Below are 20,504 nucleotides of genomic sequence, written 5' to 3' on the forward strand. Positions count from 1 at the left end.
CGCCTCCCGAGATCAGTGCCCTCTGAAAATGCTACCTCTCCCAATTTTCCGGGTAAAGTCATCAAGCAGATCCCATGCATCACGTGACAAAATCAGCCCCACTGTGAAATTTCCGCCTGACACACGTTTCGTTGTTCTATTTGTGGAATAGTCTCAAGAATAATCGGATTTCTGGCTTGTGTGCATTTGATTGAGTTGTGGAGGAATAGTTTTAAGCGGCGGTGATCTGAGATCTGCTCCCCTGTTATTCTTTGCTAGCGAGACCGAAATTCAAGCCAAAGGCACGCATTCTTCAAGACCATGGACTACAATGAGTTGCAGTATGGCAAGCCGCCTAGATGGTGGAACCACTGGAGACTACAGTTCAAAAATAATCGCTTTGGGACCTTTGTTAAGCAATTGGTGCTTTTTATTTTGGGGATCTACGCGCTTTCGGCCATTTGGACGGCGTCTTCCTCAGTTACTGCGTCCACAGCCTCGTTGTACAACAGCGACACGTCAAACCCCTCAGATTTCAAATCATTTGGTAAAGATCTGCAGGCCAGATTCAACCATCTTCCGGTGAGCTCAACGGGTCTTCGTGAGCGGCTGGTGTACTATCATCCATACATGCCAGAAAGGCCTATTAGCGATAAGGTCTGGCAGACTTGGAAGGTTGGAATGGACAATGTCAAGTTTCCTTCCAAGTTCAAATCGTTTTCGGAGTCCTGGACTACCGTTAACCCGACTTATAATCACATGATTGTTCCAGATGACGCGGTTCCTGATATGATTGCACAGATGTATGCCACCACTCCCGAGATAAGCAAGACGTTCCATCTGTTGCCTAGTCCTATCATGAAGGCGGATTTTTTCCGATACTTGGTGCTCTTTGCACGCGGCGGTGTATATTCTGATATGGATACTGTGGCATTGAAACCGATCAGCGAATGGCCTCTTTTCAACGCTTCTCTGCTTGGAGTGGACTCGTCGCAAGTTGATGTTACTCGGAGATTGACTCCGATTGGCCTCGCTGTGGGTATAGAGGCCGATCCTGACAGACCAGATTGGTCTGATTGGTATGCTCGCAGACTGCAGTTCTGTCAATGGACGTTACAGGCCAAAAAGGGTCACCCCATGCTGCGAGAACTGATCATACGTATTGTCGAGACAACGGCACGGAGGCTCGCTGAGGGAACTCTTCAAAAAGTGGAAGGAAAGGACAAAGGTGGTGACGTGATGAACTGGACAGGTCCAGCTGTCTTTACAGACACGTTATTTGATTATGTGAACAACGTTGTGTCCGAGGGTAGGACCCGTGATGGAACAGGTATTGGTTCTACCTACCATAACGAGCACAAGTTATACGAGCGCGAGAAACTCAAGGAAGCCGCTACGGTTTCCTCTTCAAAGGATAGAATGGTCACATGGCAATCTTTTACGGGTTTGGAAGAGCCCAAAGCCATTGATGATGTGTTGGTGATGCCAATAACATGTTTCAGCCCTGGTGTAGGTCAGATGGGCTCCCAGCGGGAGACTCACTGGTTGGCCCTAGTGAAGCACATGTTTGAGGGCTCTTGGAAGCCGGAGAAAGAACGAAGAATAGGAAAGAAAGGCAAATAGCAATTACAGAAACCCCGGGCTCCACGGAAGCTCGGAGCGGCCTAACAGCATTGGATAGTCGTCCGTGAGGCTGGCGATCATTATCATGAACTTTTTAAGTATACAATTTGCATTTCTCATTTGAAACGAGGGGAAGCGTAGAATTGGGGGGAGAAGACACAATTGGACAGACGTAGCTAGGCACATGATCTCCAGACTCTTCCAATCTCAATTGGTCTTACGAGCTCTGGTATTCGTGTATCTGAAACGAGTGTAGTGACCCGACTGTCCTGAATTCGGGAATATGGAATCTTCTCAGGTCAAGTGAAAGATTGTGCTTCGATCCTTTGCAAAGTACAAACCTCTTCTCATTCAGCACCAGAACCTTCTTCTTAGGCTACGTCAACCATCTCGATATCCTCATCATCGTCCTCATCGTCATCTTCAGGTCCAATATCCACATCCTGACCTTGCTCCTCCAATCTCTTGCGCCTTTCCTCATCACGAGTAGTTCTATACTCCTGCTTCAATCTGTACTTCAACGCATACGTTCCTCTCTTCATCAACTCAGCAATCGAGTCAAGACACTCTTTAAGATATGTTTCGGGCTGCTTTGTCTTCTCCTTCAAGCCTTTCATGCTCCAGTAATCATACTCGTTGAAGAGCCTGAATAGCAAATCAATAAGCTCGCTCTTGGGCATACGGATGGCACGTCCTTCACCACTCCGGTTGTCTTTCTTATCTTTCTTGATGAACTGGAGTGTGTTACCCTTTTGGATACTTGGACCAGCCGAACCATGAACCACACCGAGATCGTTCTCCATAAAAACAACTTTCGACCTGGGTTTTGCTGCTTGTAGCTTCTTTCTTACATCGAGCAACTTCGAGTAGTCTGTACCCTTAACAGACGGAATCACCTGACATTCGTGAACCACCTTCCCGATTAATGCGGTCTTTTTCGGAATGGTCTTCGCATACGGAATAAACCGCCTGCGAAATCGCTGCTGTTGTCCTGGTTGCTCCTGCACAACATTGCCGTTCTCATCCTTTTTGGTCTCGGTGTTGAGCTTACGATACCACGTCTTCTTGGTCATCTCATTATTCAATGGTTGAAGACGCGGCTGTTCTGGCATCGCCGCCACCTCCGTTCTCTCCGATTTGAAATGCTCCAGCTCCTTCTCGCTGAACACATACTCGTTGTCCACAACCTTCTTGGTCATTGTGATATCATACTCGCGCGGAGTGTCACGGGCCTCGTTTTCATCTAAAATCAATTTAACCTTCAACGGCTCGTTCCCCACTGGCTGTGTGATCCTCACTTTGCCCAACTCGCGTCCATCCAGATTGCTGGGGTCCTTCCACCGGTCTGCAAGGTACTTCGGTAGCCTCACCAGCCACACATTCTGTGCTCCACTATCCAGATTGAGGTCCAAATTCTCACCCGCCGCCTCCTCATCGAACTCCTCGATACCCTCCGGAACAGGCAAGTCATCTTCGTCGTAGTTGTCCGTAAGCATTGGCGAACGGGCTTCGTCCTTGACGTCTACTCCAGCTGAAGGTCTGGAATTGGCACCCAAACTGGCACCGGTGCCGGTAGCCGCTGTATCATGCTCGGTTTTGACTTTGAGATCGCTCATTTGGACAGGTTGTGGAGACGCAGTGGGAGAGGGAGAACAAGAGGCTAATGGGTCTTGTTTAAGTTGTGCGTTTGAAGTTGTTTTGCCGTGCTGAAAGTTGGACTATACACGACATGAGGAATTGGTGTGCTTAAGGAAATGTTCTTGGACACGATAGTGGCTACAGAATCTTTGAATATATATGCGGGAAATGAGAGTGCACAATTAAGTTTAATAAACCAGAATATTGGCGCAAAAAAGAGACAAACGACTGCCTCATACGGTCCAGCGAGAGCGAGCCCGTGCTTCAGTCAAGAGCCCCGGGGCTAATCAATTAGGCCTCACACTATGTTTGATTAAAGATATCGCAGACCACATACAGTTGCGGAGTAGCTTCATTATTACTGGCACTATCCTCACATTTCTTACTAATGAGCAGTTTTTCGTCACTTCTGCAAGAGGAAATCTCAAAAAAAAGGTCACAAGCCGAGGCTGCAAAGCAAAGGGAAACAAAAAGGCCGAAGAAAACCCAAAATGTGGAGGTAGAGCCCGTGTCAGAGTCTGAATCCCAATCCGCGGAGGAAAAATCAGATACCGCGCCGGCAGTACTGCCAGAAGAAGGCATTATATCTGGTGAGGCAGATGTGTCCGAGCCACCTGTGATAGATGAGCCTATAGTGGCGCCTATTGTAATAGCCGAGAAACACACACCAGAGAAAGACGAAATCATAGAAGCACCAAAACAGCAGAAGGACGATCCTTTGGAAATCACGATAGAATCCGAAGACATAGCTAAAGACATCAACAAGGTGATGTTGCAAATAAGAGCTTATCTTAAGCAAATTTTGAACGGATGGCCCACCGCTACGGAAGCAGAGGAACTCACATTGATTGAGACGAAGAGGTGGATAGTGCCGTTATTAGTGCTTCTGAAAAGAGGAACACTTCCGATAGAAATGGCGATCTCTGTTTGCACGATTGCTCAAAATCTTCAGAGAAACGAATATATGAAAGCCAATGAGAATTACATCAAGTTGTCTATTGGAAGCATTGCCTGGCCAATTGGTGTGATGAACGTGGGTATCCATGCCCGAAGTGCTGATGATAAGATAAAGGGGAAGGAGGGTCATGTGAGTAACATCATGAAGGACGATAAGACGAGGCATTGGCTATTAGCGCTGAAGAGGATCATAACGCATGAGGAGTCAAAGGAGGTAAAGGAGAGTCCTGGAGTGTAGGATATAGGGCATATGACCATAAGACCATGCGAGCATACGAGCACATCAACTCATGCATATACAAAAAAAGTATCACAAATTACACAAAACTACCAGTTCAACGATAAAATGTGATAATGGACGAATATATCTGTATATACTGAAAGAGTATCATATAGTATCATATAGTATCATATCTTTGGGTTCGAAATCGGGTGAAAGATCTGGCCTCTTTCATGCTCTTCCAATTCCAAACAACAAAATGTGTATTCAACTGTGTACCTTCCTCTCGTTTTCATTCTTCTCATTGTAAACCCTCCAACCTGTCCAGAGCAGCTTTCGTCTTCATCCCCACTCTGGTACTCAGCTCGTAGTCGTCTCCACCAAAAGCTTGCGATTTCTTCAACCAGTTCTTCACCTCCGCCAACCCATCGATTCCCTGTTCACGCCATGTAAACAGCGCTCGTTCATATAGAGCTGTTGGGTAACACCATGGGTTTTCAGTCAACTTCAGACTCTTGGCATGGACATCAACGGTACCAGACTCGGTGAGATTACAGATGACTCTGGTGTTCAGTAACTCCGAGCCCTCTTCGATCTTGCCCAGCCTTCTTAAAGACATTGTCTGAAGTGTATATCTGATTAAGGACTCTTCCTTGGTTTCACTGAATTTGGCATACACCGTTCCGTCTGGCTTTGTGAGAGCATAAGGGGCCTCTGGGTTGGAGGCACTGTATCCCAACAGTTTGATGGAAAGTTCCAGATGTGGCCCAGGCATACGACCGTATCCGTTCCAGAAGTAGCAGAGCTCGTGAACCAGCGAAGTACCAACAGCATCCACAAATGGGAGGGCCGTTTTGGAAGCAACAGCCTTGATTGCTTTGACCTTTCTTGCCAGAAACTTGTCAAAGGGCATAGTTTTGGCCATGAACTTTCTCTTTCCGATCAGGTCGGGCGCTTCAGAAAGATATCTTTCGGCCTCTTTGGCATACCAGCTCTTCTTTTCGGCGACAATGTTATCCTTTCCTCCTTCTATGAGCAACCCGGTGTGGCACATTCTATAAGCTTCCAGATAGCACGCTCCAGCAAAGTAGAAGTACAGAGCATGGGACCAGCTGTTGATCTCCACCAATTTGATGAACTCCCGTGCAGCTCGCTCGTACTTATGCAAAAATACCAGGATCATGGCCCTATCGAATATCAAGAGAGCGTCGATCTGGACCATCTCAGCCTTCCTACTCGAAGAGTCCATGAGATCTACAGCCTCTTCCAGACGGCCCCTAGAAGCCAGCATCCGGCCCTCCTGAAGAAGCCACAAACTGCTGTTGGGGAAGATAGCCCGAGCATGCAAAAGAGCTGTTGCCAGTCTTGGACCTGGATGGAGAAGTGTAGGCGCTCCAACACCAGCAGACGCTCTGGCCTCCAATGCCATCTTCTTGCGGCTCAACGTTCGCCTCAGACTCTCTCCAGCACTTGTAAGTGTTGAAGACCTTTGCACAGAGAGAGTGGACACTTTCCGGGTGAGTTCCTCCGAGGACGGCACGTCAAAGTCCACGTCCGTGAACTGGAACGGTCCATCGTAAAACACCAATAGCGCCAACAAAGCAATACCACCGTGAATATTGCGTTCTTCAGAAGCTTTCCAACACATCTTGAGCCCTGCCTCTCTAGATCCCTTGAAGCCAACCACCGAAAGAACCTTTCCAATTGCAGGCGGAATCAGTGATAGAACCACCTGCAGAATCCCAAAGCACAGATTCACACCAGAATGAATGAACTCATCGATAGTTGACACATCTGAGTGTCCACTGGACGTTTCCGACTGAGTAGAATCATCAGTGGTCTCGTTCGGAGTGTCACCCGGTGTCATTCCAAGATCAGGCCTTAGTCTCTCGCTTAAGGAAGAATTTCCGATATGAGAACCCTCCATCCGGTTCTTGCGCATGGCATACAACCTCTCGCACCTTCTGATGACAGCCTCATCTTTGAGTTGTTGCTCATCAAGAGGAAGACTGATTTCGGCAAACATCTTAGATGCAGCCGACGAGGCCAAACTAGCGGATGATTCGTTCAATTTGGTGCCCAATCCGGAGCCGTTTTCAACAGTGGCCATGTTGCGACTGATCTCGTCAAGGGTATGGTATGCTTTGCGGAGTTTGAACAAGGCCTTGGCACTCTCGACCACGCTCTCTGAAAGTAGCATCAGCAGCGCACTCAGCAGATTTGCCTCGGCATAGGTCACAGCCCACTCTGTTCCAGGCGGATAAATTGAACTGGAACGAATACGGTATTTCTCGCTTGTTGTCTTTTCCTTCCAACACTTAGATTCAGCCACAGACAGCGTTTCGTGAGCCTTTTTCATAGTCTCTGGCTCAAACCCGAGCGTGGCTTCCAAGAACTGAATCACACCCAAAGCCAATTGGTAAATCGCACCGTCCTCGTTTTTAATCAGATCCATCCCCTCCGATGCCCTGTCATCCAAAAGATAGTCCATTGCTCTTAGAGCCACCTCATACTGCGTGGCCTCCGTGATCACCCGGTCGGTCTTTTCAGCCTGGGACAGATCCGGAATAGATTCAGCCCTTTTGAGCCCTAGTGCGCGCAACATATCAGCGAGGCTCCAGTAGTAACGACGGACTGTGTTGAATCAATACCTTGACACTAAGCGACAACAACCAGACAAGACAATAGCTCACAAAAACCTGAATCTCAAACCCACAACCGTTCTCTTCAAAACCACACTATCCTAGCAATTCAATATCAAACCGATATATTGATCACACAATAGTTGTTTGCTAGAAAGAACTGAAGAAGTGCTTTGCTATAGCCAGAAGCAGTCGGAAGAAGATCCACTCTGTGACGTTTCTCGGATTATGTGGGTGTGGGCGGATTGATTTCGACCCGGCTCATCCTCGCCGATAAGGAAGCGTCCAGGCGATTGGGCAAGTATAGGCGAAGCTTTGGAACTTGAGGTTTCAACGCCAATTTGTGGCAGAAATCAAAATTATTGATAAAAACTGACAGAGATGTAGTATTATTGGTTTGAATTGTTATTTATCATTTTTTGGGAGCATTTAGTTATAAAAAGGCGAGTTTTTCACGGCCTCAACATGCTCTCACAATCTGCCTTGGAAGCATGGCTGGAAGCATGGCCGGGAATGGGTCCAATAGGAGTGGAATTGAGTAAGGTTCTAAGTTTTAAAAGTGGGAATACAATACCAAGGATCAGCTTGTAGAACTGGAGTTTGAAGCTTGCGCATTGCTCGAAAACCGATTGAACCAGAGCTGTGTCCTTAAATCAAAACCATTACTCTGTCAATCGCATGGCACTTAACTATGCTTCAGTATCCATAGGATGAAAAGAAGATAATAAAGAGCCCGACAAATGGACGCCTGCTGCAGAAAACAACTCTCCTATCAATCAAGACCTCTGTGCTTCTAGTAATAACGTTCCTTCATTCAAATGCAGTATCTCACAATTTAACATGGTAGCATATCTCTTCATATATTCGCACACATAATATAACCACCACACTATCACCGACTAACTCCAACAACCTTTTTAACACCGTCCCTTACACTCAAATGCGATTTCAATTTCGGATGAATAGTAACGTTGACAGCAGCACTATTTTCAACACTCATCCAAACAATGTCCCCCACTACCTTAGGCAATTTCTTTCCGTAGAGACACTGGTCCACAAGCCATGTGCCCACTACAAACTCCTGTTTGTTCAGAGCACCTATCTTTTGACGATCCACCAGATTCCAGATTTGCGAGAGCGATTCTTCGTGCAGTCTTGAGCGTTTCCAAATTGCCTTCACTACTATTCCCATGACCAGCTGACTTTTGTCAAGATCTGCATCCAGAAACTCTGTGTAGGAGCCTCTGTTTGCAGCCCAAACTCCCTCGTAGCGCTTTCGTTCAATAGGAGTGACTGTTGTCGAGTCAGCATGGTGCTTCCACGGCTTGGCTTCATTGAACTCCTTCTTCTTGGCCTTGGAGTCTTCCTTTCGTAGAGTCGTCTTGAAGTGTACTGGTTTGGGAGATTGTGCCTGCAAACTATCCCCCAGATCACTGACACTACTCCCGACCGAGCCAGCGACATGACGAGACTCACTGCGTTTTCCAAAGATGCTCTTGAACTTGCTTTTGCTTTTCAGTGGTTGGTGTGCAACAAATGAGCCTCTTTGGACTTTCAAAGGGTACCTTGGCATTGCCTGGATATCCTGAGACTCATGAATTTCCTGGACATTACCATCACCAACATCATACTCTTCTGCAACGGGAGCATCTATATCTGCATCTGCATCTGCATCTACATTCACACGCGAACCCTCTTCGTCATCATCTAGTACAACAGTGGGTCTTCTCCTGTGCCGCATCCGATTAGGAAATTGTGCCTTCTGTATCGTCAAAGAATCTGCACTATTGTCAGGAGAATAGTCCTGCGGAACAAGACTTTCATAAGAGGCTCCACTAAGTCCAGAAGTATCTACCCCAAAAGAAGGTTCCGCACGGTGGATACCCGAGAAGTAATCTTCACCCGCATCTGCTCCTGGAGAAGGTGTAGAGTTTGTCCAAAGATTCTCGTTTGAATTGTCATATGTCAATTGCGCAAACGGTTTCAATAATGTAGAGTCTTCATCTGACTTAGAATCAGGTGATGATCCACGTGGAACATAGGTAAAATTGAACTTTGGAGGTCTTAAAGGATCACTGGAATCATCCAGCAACGAAACATCTGATATTGCTGAGGAATTAGAATGGTTGGTGAACCTGGGAGGCTTCTGTTCCGGACTGCTGCCAGGCGTCAATCCCGGAGAGCTCGGAGAGGATGTCGTCGAATTCACCCGCAACAAAGGCGCTCTAGGCGATTTCAAGCCATTGCTTTCTCTTTTCGGGATTGAAATGGGCTTCTGGGCCGCCCGTAATGTCGGTTTTGACGACTTCGAGCGAGCAATAGTGGCTCTTTGACTAGCGTGCGGCTGCTCCGCAGGTATGGAAACCATCGATTCTGGCTTGGTTTTCGCCACCAAAGACGCTGCAGCTAGCGCAGCAGATGAAGACGTCGCGTTGACATTGTTCCAAGTGGTTGGGGCCTTTTTCTTGGTGTTATCATATTCCGAGTGGTCTGAAGGCAGAACTGCTGAATCCGCTCTCCTGTGAGACTTCGCAGCCTGACCTGATGATCCAGAACTCACTGTCTGTGTCGATTGTGATCGCACCATTTTCGTTATGGAATGACTAGAGGGAGACTTTTTCGCAACAGATACACGTGGCTTAGAGCTTGATCGTGTAGGGAGGCCCAGATAGGTATTAGAAGTGTTTGCTGATTCCACTCCCAAACTTTCTCGTTTCTTAAACATAGATGCAGCAGCCTGTGCAGCAGCCTGACTGGCCTCGTTTTGAACCGGCTGATTGGCATTTCTGTAGGCCGCGCGCGCGGCTGATTCACCAGTGCCCATGTACCGTTGCTTTGTTTGTATGTGCAGGTAATCGACCAATGGAAGTATTTCTTTGCACAATGTTTGCACAGTCAACAAATATCAACAATCCAGTTCCAAAAAAAATCAACTTAACCTCAAATCCCAGTACAACTAGATACAACAGAGAGCCACGGTCAAGCACGTTAATCGCAGTTAGGTTTATGACAGGTGGTGATGGTCGTGCTTGAAACAATCTAAGTGTCGTGTACCTCCGAGATGGATATTTTTTTCCACACGGGAATTTTTTCTTTATGCGTCTCGTTACTTTATCTCCTGTGCTAAGTATTCATATTCAAGCAATTCAAAATGTCCGGAGATTCGTCTGCTACTGATAAGGCCACGCTGCCGTTTAGCGAGCAGCATTATTTTTCATCCTATGACCACTTCGGTATTCACGAAGAGATGCTAAAGGATACGGTCAGGACTCTGAGTTACAGAAATGCCATCATGAAGAACAAGGACCTTTTCAAGGACAAGGTGGTTCTTGATGTTGGCTGTGGAACTGGGATTCTTTCAATGTTTGCCGCCAAAGCTGGTGCCAAACATGTCATCGCCGTCGACATGTCCAACATCATTGAGATGGGTCAGAAGATCGTGGATCTTAACGGACTGGGCGACAAAATCACACTTTTGAGAGGAAAGTTGGAAGATGTTGTGCTTCCATACAAAAAGGTGGATATTATTATCTCTGAGTGGATGGGATACTTTCTCCTCTACGAATCCATGCTTGACACTGTACTGTATGCTAGAGATCACTACCTTGTCGAGGGAGGACTCATTTTCCCAGACAAGGCTTCTATTAAACTTGCCTTGATCGAAGACGGTAACTACAAAGATGAGAAGATTCACTACTGGGAAAACGTGTATGGCTTTGACTATTCTCCGTTCATCGATATTGCCATGGCCGAGCCATTGGTTGATATTGTCGACAACAACTCCGTGGTTACGAATGCTGTGACCGTTTCCGAGATCGACATCAACACTGTCAAGATATCTGATTTGCCATTCGAGACTCCTTTCAAACTCAAGGCCTTTAGAAGCGATCTGGTTCACGCCGTGGTTGCTTGGTTCGACATCGATTTCCCTTTTGACTCTAAAAACGGCGAGAAAGTGACTTTTTCAACTGGTCCACACGCTCATTACACTCACTGGAAACAGACTGTTTTTTACCTGAACCAAGTCCTTGATGTGAAGAAGGACGAGGTCGTTGAGGGTATGATCGCCTCCAGACCTAATGCGCAAAACCCAAGGGAACTCGATCTGGAAATTCAATGGGACTTCAAAGCTCAAGGAGAAGGCGACTCAAGAGCCCAAGCTGGTAAACACAACTATTTCTTGCGCTAAACTCGCTCTAGTTTCTTCCGCAAGCTCTTTTTTCACTCCTCGTGTTGCTGCTACACCGCTTCATTTTTCCCTCTGGCATTGTTTTACTTCAAAAATAAGAGAATGGCTCAAAGCCTCTTTGTAATCAGCATTCTAATGTTCCATTGATAAACTGGTTTAATTGTGATAGAGATGATCCACGTTAATGGGTTCATACCGCCTTAATGGTCAAGTAGACAATCTGCCAATTATCACCGGCATCGCCAAAAGCCGCTCCGGTAGTGTGTTGCACAGGTATTTTTTTTTTCTTTACAGGCAGGATGAAAGGCTTCAGACTTATTTTGAGCTGAGTACAGTTTACACCACCCAGCCAATATAAACCAAAGATGCCTGAAGTACTCAGTGCATTCTCTGAAAGTCCCGAACAGGTGTTCTCCGGGAAAGCAAATTACAAGGATGCGCTGGAAGAGGTAAAGGCGCTACTAGACCCGATCACATCCTCCAACTCGATTCTTGATGAGATCCATGTCAAGGGTCTTGTTGCCTCCCAGGTTTGGGGGCAAGTTAAGATGGTTGTCGATGGAGTTAGTGAGAACCTTTTGTTTGAGCAAATACCCTCGATCAAAGAAAGATTGGGTGAGGAAGAACAGAGTGAAGAGGACGAAGCTCTTAACGAAGTGGAAGAGCAACTGGAACAAGAGAATAACTCTGAAGAAAGCGATTCAGATGAAAGTGACTCCGAAGAATATTTTACCCCTACAGAAGATCCTGAACTGCCAACGAATTCCGAGTTTCACGATGATTATAGCGAGTCTGAAGGGGAGGTTAACGATGAAGCAGAGGAGTTGGTGAGGCCACAACCAGACAAGTTTGGGCTCAATGACGACTTCTTTTCAATTGACGAATTCAACAAGCAATCTATGGCAATGGAGGATCCTGAGTTTGGTCAGGATGACGACAATGACGAAGATGATGTGGATATCTTTGGTGATCTGGATGATGATGACGATGAGGAGGTGGTGATGTACGAGGATTTCTTTGCCGCTGAAAAGGCAAGAAACCAGCAAAATAGTAAACGGAAACACGAGGATGATGATGAAGATGAAGAAGAGGAAGATTTCGGAGGCTACAATGAAGGACTTGCAGAAGAAGACTACGATGCCGCTTTCGAGACCCTCGTTTCGGATTTTAAGGCTCAACCAGCGGAGAACCTCTCTACATTTGAAAAACAGCAGCTCGAGATTCAAAAAGAGATTGCTCAGCTTGAGAAAGAACAAATTGCAGATAAAAAGTGGCAGTTTAAAGGAGAGGTGACCTCCAAACAGCGCGATCACGATACGTTATTGGACGACAGCATCCAGTTCGATAGAAACGCTAAGCCAGTTCCTGTGATCACGAGTGAAACTTCAGAAACTCTCGAAGAGATCATTAGGCGAAGAATCCTGAACTCAGAGTTTGACGAGCTAGAAAAGCGGGTTTTGAACGAGCTCAAGTTTAAGCCATCCGAGAGGGTTGAAGTTTCTGAGAAGAAGGCTGAAAAATCACTGGCAGAGCTATATGAGGATCAGTATAAAGGAGTTGACGGATCAAAGGCCGAGGATGAGCTGAAGGCTGCTCACGACGAGATCTCAGGTCTTTTCAACAACCTCATGTTCAAACTAGATGCTCTCTCGTCTGCTCATTTCAGACCCAAGAACAAACAGGCTACTCTGGACATCAAGGTGGAGACCCCTACTATCAGCATGGAGGATGCACAGCCACTCACCATGGGAAATTCAAGCTCTTTGGCGCCTCAAGAGGTGTATTCCACCAAGACCAGAGTTGGCAAGGACGAGGTCCAGCTGCGTTCTGGTGTGGTGATGTCCAAGGAAGAGCTGAGCCGGTCAGATAAGCAGAGGTTGAGAAGGGCGAAGAAAAGAAAAGTTAGTAAAAAGTAAGCGAATAAAGAAGCGACAATTATGATCCAAAGAGGGAGGACTCTACAATTTCATGACGTAGTTGAATCACAATGCTACAGCGAAATATTGTACACATTTCGAAGAAATGAAAATGGTCTCAAGATAATGCTCAGTGACATATAAATAAAAATAAACAGAATTTTGGTCTAGACAGTGGTCTAAGATAAGAACGTCAATGAGGCCCACAGACGACACCATTCAAAACGAAATGGCTGCAATCGTTCCCAATACGCCCAAAACAGAGGCAACAACGATTGTGAACACACAGAGAGCACGCTCTCTTCTGGAGGTTGGCTGACAGATTTTGAGATAGAAAGAGCATGGCAAAATGAGACAGACGAGGGAACACACAGAAGCTCCTAGGACCCCGATGATTTTGTCAAATTTGGGGAATGCCACGGAAGTAACGACGAAAAGGAGGTTCACTCCAATCTTAACGAGTGCCTTGAGAATTCCAGTGCCAAACGAGCTGTTTTGGGGAGAGTCTTTCAAGCCAAGAACAAACTCAATGATGCTGATGATGGGGCCTGCATTCAACGGCGTTTTCGCCAACGGGACACAGCTGACCAGCGCAGAGATCAACCCATACACAAAAGCTGGATAACCGGGTGTTATAAGCACTGAGTGGGTTACCTCGTCATGGACCGCGTTCCCGAACATGAGAAAGCCAATACAGGCCATTGAGAAGTCAGCCATGAAGGTGATGGCATAGGTAGTTTTCAGACAGCTTTCAAATTTGAGAGGATGTCTCATATCAACCTTGAGGTTTGGAAAAATCGCATGGCCTCCAAATGGGCCCATGAGAATTCCCAATGCAATGAGGATATCGTTCACAGAACGGGGGTATAGGTTGGTTGGCATGAACTGTTGCAGAGAGCCCGGAGAGTCCTGTTTGACGAGACCAAGAACCAATATGGTGAGAATGACGCTCAATGTACAGGCTATTCCGAGCAAACTGATGCTACTAAGAACTCTCAGCGGCATGAACGAGAACGGCGTCAGAACGCAGAAGGCTATGGCCTTGAACTGGTTCACGCTGATCTGGGGAAACAGAGCATTCAGCGAATCGGAGAAAAGAACAATCAGAGAAACACCGGCTCCGAGCAAATCCAGCGAAAACAACACAGAAATCATTAGCCGAGCTTTGGGCCCGAAAGCTGCATATCCGAGGTCGGCATATGTCATCAAAGTCTGGTCAGTATCCATGCATTTGGAGAGTAGCTTTGCCGTCCAAAACGTAGATATGGCACACAGACACAGGATGATGACCCCCAGAACCCAACCAGCATGCGAGAGGCCTAATGGCAGTGCCAAAAGACCAACTCCTATCAGCACATTCACACTATTGAACACGGTCTGGGGAGCCGTGGACTGGCCAGCGATAACGGTGACGAGATTACCATTTGCATCCTCCACCTTCTTCAGCACCAATGGCGTTGATTCGTCTGCAATGTGGTTTGCTGTGGCATATGAGATCAGCGACGGAGCCCTGGATATTGCGTGGTACGATTGCTCTGCAAAAGACATATCGTCAACAGCTTGTTCGTCGTCGTAGTATGGTGCGAAGCTGGTCAATTGTTCTGGGTTGAAAACAGTTGACAACTTTCGACCAAGCGAGTTGGGTGCCAGTGTGTCTGGGTCATATAGCTCCTCGTCATCTTTGAAGTAGGATCTTGAGACTTTGAACCGAGGCTCAATCGACTTGAACGATTGTGCCCTCTGATAAGACGATGCAAAGCGGGAGAGCGAGTTGACTCCCCTAAACGAACCAATTGGAGCATTCAGAAAAGAATCGCGCGGAGGTCTGACAGAGTCCCTCGTTCTGGGAACAGGTATCGAGACAAAAGCCCCTTCTGGAGGTGTGTGCGGTACTTCCATTGGACCGTGACTCCAGGTTAGATCACGATCTTCGAGGCAGAAGCAGCACTTTGAAGGCTTGTAAACAGAGGGGTCGTGGACTGGATCAGAAAAGGCTTATCGGCATAGAGATAACGGGGGAAGGATGGGAGGAGATGAAAGATCAATACGGGAATGGATATTTGCCAGAGAATTTGGAACGATTCTCCTCTTCATTTCCAATTGGTGTTATTGATGAAATTCTGGAAAAATTTGGGCGGTGGTGGTGCAGATGGTGTAGATACTAGTGAAGATGCCTTCAAAAAGGTCTAAAGAGGTCTCTCTTAGATAAGAACTGTGGGGGTTGAAATGGAAAAAAACGCTCAGAAAACTGCTATGGATCATTATATATATCCACGCAAATTTTTTTAGATTCTTAAATATCGTCATTCGTTATAAGCATAGCTGAAATACTGTTGGCCTGAAAAGGGAGACCGTAAGGAAAGATGAAGAAAAGCATTCTCTGTGACATCCACAACCCAATCTTGATGGAATTCAAGCAAAATCAATGATGACCAAACAACTCAAATACATGGCAATTCCAGGCTTCTTCACGAAAAAAACTTCAACAGGTCCTTTAACCACTCGTGATAATCGTCATCCTCCTTCACCCCACTAACCTCCAATATGAACTCCACCAAATGCTGGTTTACACCTACTGTTTCCCTTAGATATCTCTCCATAGCCTCCACAAGATCCTGATTTAGCTCGGAGAAGTCGCGGCCGGTGTAGACAGAATTTTTTTGGAATAGCGACTCAGAACTCATTGACAGAGCCAGATCACTATCAGAATAGGGTATGGCTCTCTGAATGTGTAAAACTTCTGGAGAGTTCAATTGGAGGGCACAGTGGATCCCCAACGCTGTTTGTTTTTTTTCGTCGCTCAGAATCACATTCAGATTGATGTACTCTTCGAGGTCTTCTTCAATAGCTTCAACTTCTACTCCCTCCATCATCTGTTGTCTTTGAATAGCGGAAGCCATGTAATGACTTTCCACCACTCTGCTAACCTCATTCGGGTCAAAGAAAATTGCAGACTTTAGATGAGGCTTCAAGTGCTTGCTCAAAACAAGAATGTTCTCACACAGTTCGTTATCCAGCTCGTACCCAGATTCCTTAAAGCTCTTTACGGCCTCTCTTTCCACCTCGAGGTGGAGATCTGTGTCAATCTCGACGATTTCAATCTCATTGGAAAGTTGTGCTGCCATGTTCAATTTGGCTTCGTCTTTCTCCAGCACTGGACAAGCACTGCTGAAAGAAACGGGTGTATTGAAAATCCCGTATCTGGAAAGGGCCACTCTAGTTACAAGCCTGGGACCGTAAAAAGGCACATTCAGGCGGCTCAGGCGCCCAATGGCAGACCTGGGCAAAATCATTACTTGAGGATCAAATGCTGATATCTGTTGTGAAAACAAAAGATTGTATGGCATGAGGGTCATTGATAACGAGATAAGAAAATGGATTTCCTGTCTGTCAAATACATCAGTGTAAATAACACCCTTCAATTAGAATTACACTTCTTATGATGAACGCCTTGCGAGGCATGATTATGTACAAATACAATGATACAAATAGCGAACAGCGATTGATGACTCAATTGATGTTGTTGTTGTTGTTGTGGGACGCATCACGCTCAGCAGCAGCGACTAGCGCGTCTAGATTGTTGGCTTGAGGCTTCTCCTCCTGAGCCATCTGGGGATTCATGAGACCAGCCAACCCGGGGTTTCTATTATAGTCACTGGACCCATCGTCATCATTCAACAGACTCATGATAGAAGTCTTCTTGGGAGGTATGATATTAGGTCTTGGCGCAGATGGTAACGGGGCTATTGGATGTGGCGGGAAGTTCGGTCTCATAACTGGAGCTTGGTGGTCGTATGAGGTTGATTGTTGGGGCTCGTGATAGTTCAAAAGACTAGTAGCACCCCCTGACGAGTCCGAGGTCATGAAAGTTGGAAGTATTGGAGGTTTTCCGAGTGGAACCATCCCCGATGAAGTTGGAAGAGGAGGCAACGCTGCTCCGTATGAGCCTGAAGGTGGAGGCGGGGGAGGAGGTCTGGCATTCGAATAATAGGACGCCATTGGGAATTGCGGATGAGCATACAGACCGGAAGATGGAGCCGGTCCTGGAGGCAGTTGGTTTCTTCCTTGCAAATAGTCAAGTGGTGCCTGGCCCAAAAGAGGCTTTTGCTCGAACGGCTTCACGGGCATGGCTGGCATATACTGCGGATCGCCTAATTTCTTGTCAACCGGTGCCCGTTGACCATCGTTTGTCTCGTACCAAGCCACACCACCTATATTCCTCAAATAGTAATTTCTCACCATGACAGCAGATTTGGAACCAAGGGCTTTTGAGATTTGCTCCCAATCAGTTCCGTATGTCTCCACTAATTTGGGAAACATGTTGATCTCGTGGACTGACCAATAGCTTGAAATGTGGGGTTTCTTACTGTTGGAAGGATTATTAGGGTCTGTATCATTTCCATCATGAACGGAATCCGTTTCAACCTCCTCAGATCTGCGTTTTGGAACACGAGATTTCTTCTTGCCATTTTCATCTATTTCCTCTTTTCTTCTAAGCTTCTCATTTGGAACACCTGGCAACGCGGAGTTGTTGCCTGAAAATACTGGAGCAGCTGCCCTCTTCCTTCTGCCGGTATCTGTGTATTCGATCTCAGGTTCTGGCGAATCAAAGTTAGAGCCAGAAGGTTCCGCCGTGTCCGTTAATTCAGGAGTGCCAACATGAATACCATTGGCAACTTTTGGTTTCTCAGAGGCTTTCCGACGGTTTGCAGTCGCCTTCCGCGTAGACCTTCTGTTTCTGCTAGCAACCAATTGTTTGTAATTCGTGGTCTTCTTAGTTTTGTAGTAATGCAAAACACATTCCTCAGGTGTTCTCAAACCACCCATAAACTGCGAAACACGACCGAATTTCTTTGGCCACATCGAATACGCTTCGCAGAACTTCTCATGCTCCTCCTCAGTGAACGTGTCGATAGGGTCCGTCTCGATTCTATTGGCAAAGTCATTCTTGTTCAATATCAGATTGTCTGTATCAATGAACCTTATGGCATACCTTTCAACAGGATTTGTCAAAAGGTCTGGAATAGCAGCAGCACCATGCTGAGCACGCATTATGGGGTCTCTTTCACTTTCCCGCTCCAGTGATTCCAGAATTTCCAAAAACTCAGCTTCTGTACGAACGGAATCACCGTGGTGTCTGCTGCGACGACCACCTCTGTCACCTCCTGGAGTCGGTGCCTCTGATTGTTTTTGAGATGGGTCACCAGTTTCAGTCATTGATGGGCGGAAAGATTGGATCTGGGCCTCTCTAGTCTTGCAGTTTTCCCTCCAAAGCTTTCCACGTAACAAATACTCAGCAAGCAACATCTTATTCTTATGCGCTAAGAGCCTCTTAAGCTGAGAAAGTCTGTTGAAGATCTTTGGGCCATCGGCCTGTTTAAACACCAACAAATTGCTATTGTAGAAGCTGTAAGTGGAGAAATCCTTGATCGGATCGTTCTTCCTAAGGTACTTGAGGTTTCGTGTTAGCTCGGCATGATTTGAATGTTTCAAGTCCCACACCTTGCTCTCGACTCTGTTCAACGGGAAGATGCATCCATTTACTTGTGCGACAACTTCTTCCGTCTTGACATGAGTTTCAGATGGCTTGACCGTCTGCTCGAGCTCTTTTGTAGGAGGAGAAATAAATGTTTCAGTTGCTTCCTCAACCTTGGTATCTGGTAAAACTGTTGCAGTAACCACCAGTGTAGATTCAGGCTCAGGCTCAGTCTCAGTTAGTTGAGCTCGTTCGTGCAGTTGATCTGATTTTTCAGTAATCTCAGTATCCAACTCTATATCGTGAGGCTCCAAGGGTACAGGTGCAACTGTTTCTTCGGGTATTTCATCTTTTAAGCTTGCTTCAGAATCGGCATCCTTCATGCTCACGTCTTCATTCTCGGGGAGACTAGAAGCCGTGTCTATTTGCGGCTGCTGCACCGCTGTCGGTGTCTTCAATTCCTCAGATGGCCAAGAAGGCTCAGAGTTATTGATGCTCTTTTCAGGTTTTGATTCAGACTCAACGGTATCAACCATTTGGGTGAGTGTTTCGGCTTCAGTTTTCAATGGCTTCTCAGAATCAGGTTCCTGGAAAGGCTCCGCAGGTTCAGCACGCTCAGCATGCTCAACATGCTCTTCAAGACCTTGGTCCTGTTCCCGCATCAAATCTCCATTGGAGTTTGTTGATTCCCTCTCCTCAGATTTCACCTTTACCTGTGGAAAGGATTCGTGGTTCGGCGTTCCCTCTTTGGATACATGGGGCGAGCTTGGAGATACAGACTTATACCTGTGATTATCCTCTTTCTTGAGGTGCTCCACAGGATTGGAGTTGAAAGATTGAGTCCTTGGGGGTATTCTGTAGGAGTTTAATTTATCAGTTGATCCTCTGTCGGAAGATCCCCGATCCTTTTGTTGGTATCCATACGAGTAGCTCCCAGATTCATCACCATATGGCTGGCGAGGATAGAAGCGACTATCAGAAGAGTTCCTGGATCTGTTGAACGAACCTGAATGCTCCCTCTCACGGTAATCCCGCGAGTTTCTGTACTCCCTAGGTTCTTTGTTAGAGGAAATGATGTCGCCGCTCCTGTGATTCACTGGGCCCCCAATCAAATCATTCCCAGATCGATTCGAAGTCTGGTCGTCATAGGAAGATCTGTAGCTGTTGTTACCGCTGTATGGCCTGCGATTATAACCCGAGCCCGTCTCCGAATTGTTCCTGTATTGCGAATCGTTCTGCGGGGCCTTCGGTATGTGATCGCGCTCATAGTGGTCATCGCGAGAGTCATTGTAGCGCGATTGGTGGGGTCCGTAATAACCGCCTCTCCCACCACGGTAGCCTGAACTGGGTCTTCTGGAGTAGTCACCGGAAGATCCTCTGCCCGAGCCGCTATATCTATGAGGTGGGTAGCGCGAGTCTTGCTGGGGCTGAACATCTGGTCGTCTGGAAGAGTACGGATTGGAACCGTTTCCTTGTTCAAAGCGCCTCCTTCGTTCGTCTCGTATGTTGTTTCTATATGGTTGATTACCCCCACGAGGAGGGTCTGATGATGACATCTTAGAGCAGAAGTCTGTCGAAAGACAAGTTGCTGGACCGAATTCGGGTCAAACAAAAGTCAAACAAAAAGAAGTAACCAAATCAACAAAGTTCGGTTAAACAGACAAGAAATGCAACCAAGCGTAACAGCAGATTCACCAAAGTTAACAATAGATCCAATCAAAGGTCACCTAGTCTTCTCCAAGTTTCCACCACAGCTTCAACAGTCTCAAAATGTTTATCTTCTCTTTGTCAGAGTCGAACGGAATACAATTGAAAGTGGTGTAGCTAAGCGGTTGTCAAACTGCAAGCCACGTGAGAGCGTTTG

The 20,504-nt window shown here is 46.6% G+C and overlaps 10 protein-coding genes across 10 annotated transcripts; 4 read left to right on the plus strand and 6 right to left on the minus strand.

The window, feature by feature from the left end:
• Window positions 1-300: 300 nt before the first annotated feature.
• Window positions 301-1,602, plus strand: KUCA_T00005145001 (uncharacterized protein; the record flags this gene model as incomplete). The annotated part of the gene is made up of 1 exon (XM_022606301.1): window positions 301-1,602. The coding sequence occupies one exon, from the start codon at window positions 301-303 to the stop codon at window positions 1,600-1,602; it is 1,302 nt and encodes a 433-aa protein (XP_022461147.1).
• A 371-nt stretch (window positions 1,603-1,973) lies between these two features.
• Window positions 1,974-3,218, minus strand: KUCA_T00005146001 (uncharacterized protein; the record flags this gene model as incomplete). The annotated part of the gene is made up of 1 exon (XM_022606302.1): window positions 1,974-3,218. The coding sequence occupies one exon, from the start codon at window positions 3,216-3,218 to the stop codon at window positions 1,974-1,976; it is 1,245 nt and encodes a 414-aa protein (XP_022461148.1).
• A 410-nt stretch (window positions 3,219-3,628) lies between these two features.
• KUCA_T00005147001 (uncharacterized protein) lies at window positions 3,629-4,435 on the plus strand (the record flags this gene model as incomplete). Its single annotated transcript, XM_022606303.1, has 1 exon — window positions 3,629-4,435. The coding sequence occupies one exon, from the start codon at window positions 3,629-3,631 to the stop codon at window positions 4,433-4,435; it is 807 nt and encodes a 268-aa protein (XP_022461149.1).
• Window positions 4,436-4,718: 283 nt separating this feature from the next.
• On the minus strand, window positions 4,719-7,022 carry KUCA_T00005148001 (uncharacterized protein; the record flags this gene model as incomplete). Its single annotated transcript, XM_022606304.1, has 1 exon — window positions 4,719-7,022. The coding sequence occupies one exon, from the start codon at window positions 7,020-7,022 to the stop codon at window positions 4,719-4,721; it is 2,304 nt and encodes a 767-aa protein (XP_022461150.1).
• A 929-nt stretch (window positions 7,023-7,951) lies between these two features.
• Window positions 7,952-9,883, minus strand: KUCA_T00005149001 (uncharacterized protein; the record flags this gene model as incomplete). The annotated part of the gene is made up of 1 exon (XM_022606305.1): window positions 7,952-9,883. One exon carries the CDS (start codon window positions 9,881-9,883, stop codon window positions 7,952-7,954), a length of 1,932 nt encoding a protein of 643 aa, XP_022461151.1.
• Window positions 9,884-10,210: 327 nt separating this feature from the next.
• Window positions 10,211-11,248, plus strand: KUCA_T00005150001 (uncharacterized protein; the record flags this gene model as incomplete). The annotated part of the gene is made up of 1 exon (XM_022606306.1): window positions 10,211-11,248. The coding sequence occupies one exon, from the start codon at window positions 10,211-10,213 to the stop codon at window positions 11,246-11,248; it is 1,038 nt and encodes a 345-aa protein (XP_022461152.1).
• A 365-nt stretch (window positions 11,249-11,613) lies between these two features.
• On the plus strand, window positions 11,614-13,164 carry KUCA_T00005151001 (uncharacterized protein; the record flags this gene model as incomplete). Its single annotated transcript, XM_022606308.1, has 1 exon — window positions 11,614-13,164. One exon carries the CDS (start codon window positions 11,614-11,616, stop codon window positions 13,162-13,164), a length of 1,551 nt encoding a protein of 516 aa, XP_022461153.1.
• A 219-nt stretch (window positions 13,165-13,383) lies between these two features.
• Window positions 13,384-15,063, minus strand: KUCA_T00005152001 (uncharacterized protein; the record flags this gene model as incomplete). The annotated part of the gene is made up of 1 exon (XM_022606309.1): window positions 13,384-15,063. One exon carries the CDS (start codon window positions 15,061-15,063, stop codon window positions 13,384-13,386), a length of 1,680 nt encoding a protein of 559 aa, XP_022461154.1.
• Window positions 15,064-15,632: 569 nt separating this feature from the next.
• On the minus strand, window positions 15,633-16,520 carry KUCA_T00005153001 (uncharacterized protein; the record flags this gene model as incomplete). The annotated part of the gene is made up of 1 exon (XM_022606310.1): window positions 15,633-16,520. One exon carries the CDS (start codon window positions 16,518-16,520, stop codon window positions 15,633-15,635), a length of 888 nt encoding a protein of 295 aa, XP_022461155.1.
• A 154-nt stretch (window positions 16,521-16,674) lies between these two features.
• KUCA_T00005154001 (uncharacterized protein) lies at window positions 16,675-20,196 on the minus strand (the record flags this gene model as incomplete). The annotated part of the gene is made up of 1 exon (XM_022606311.1): window positions 16,675-20,196. One exon carries the CDS (start codon window positions 20,194-20,196, stop codon window positions 16,675-16,677), a length of 3,522 nt encoding a protein of 1,173 aa, XP_022461156.1.
• Between the last annotated feature and the right edge of the window lie 308 nt (window positions 20,197-20,504).

This window comes from Kuraishia capsulata, genomic scaffold (assembly GCF_000576695.1).
Source record: "Kuraishia capsulata CBS 1993 genomic scaffold, Kuraishia_capsulata_scaffold_6, whole genome shotgun sequence".
Lineage (NCBI taxonomy): Eukaryota > Fungi > Ascomycota > Pichiomycetes > Pichiales > Pichiaceae > Kuraishia > Kuraishia capsulata.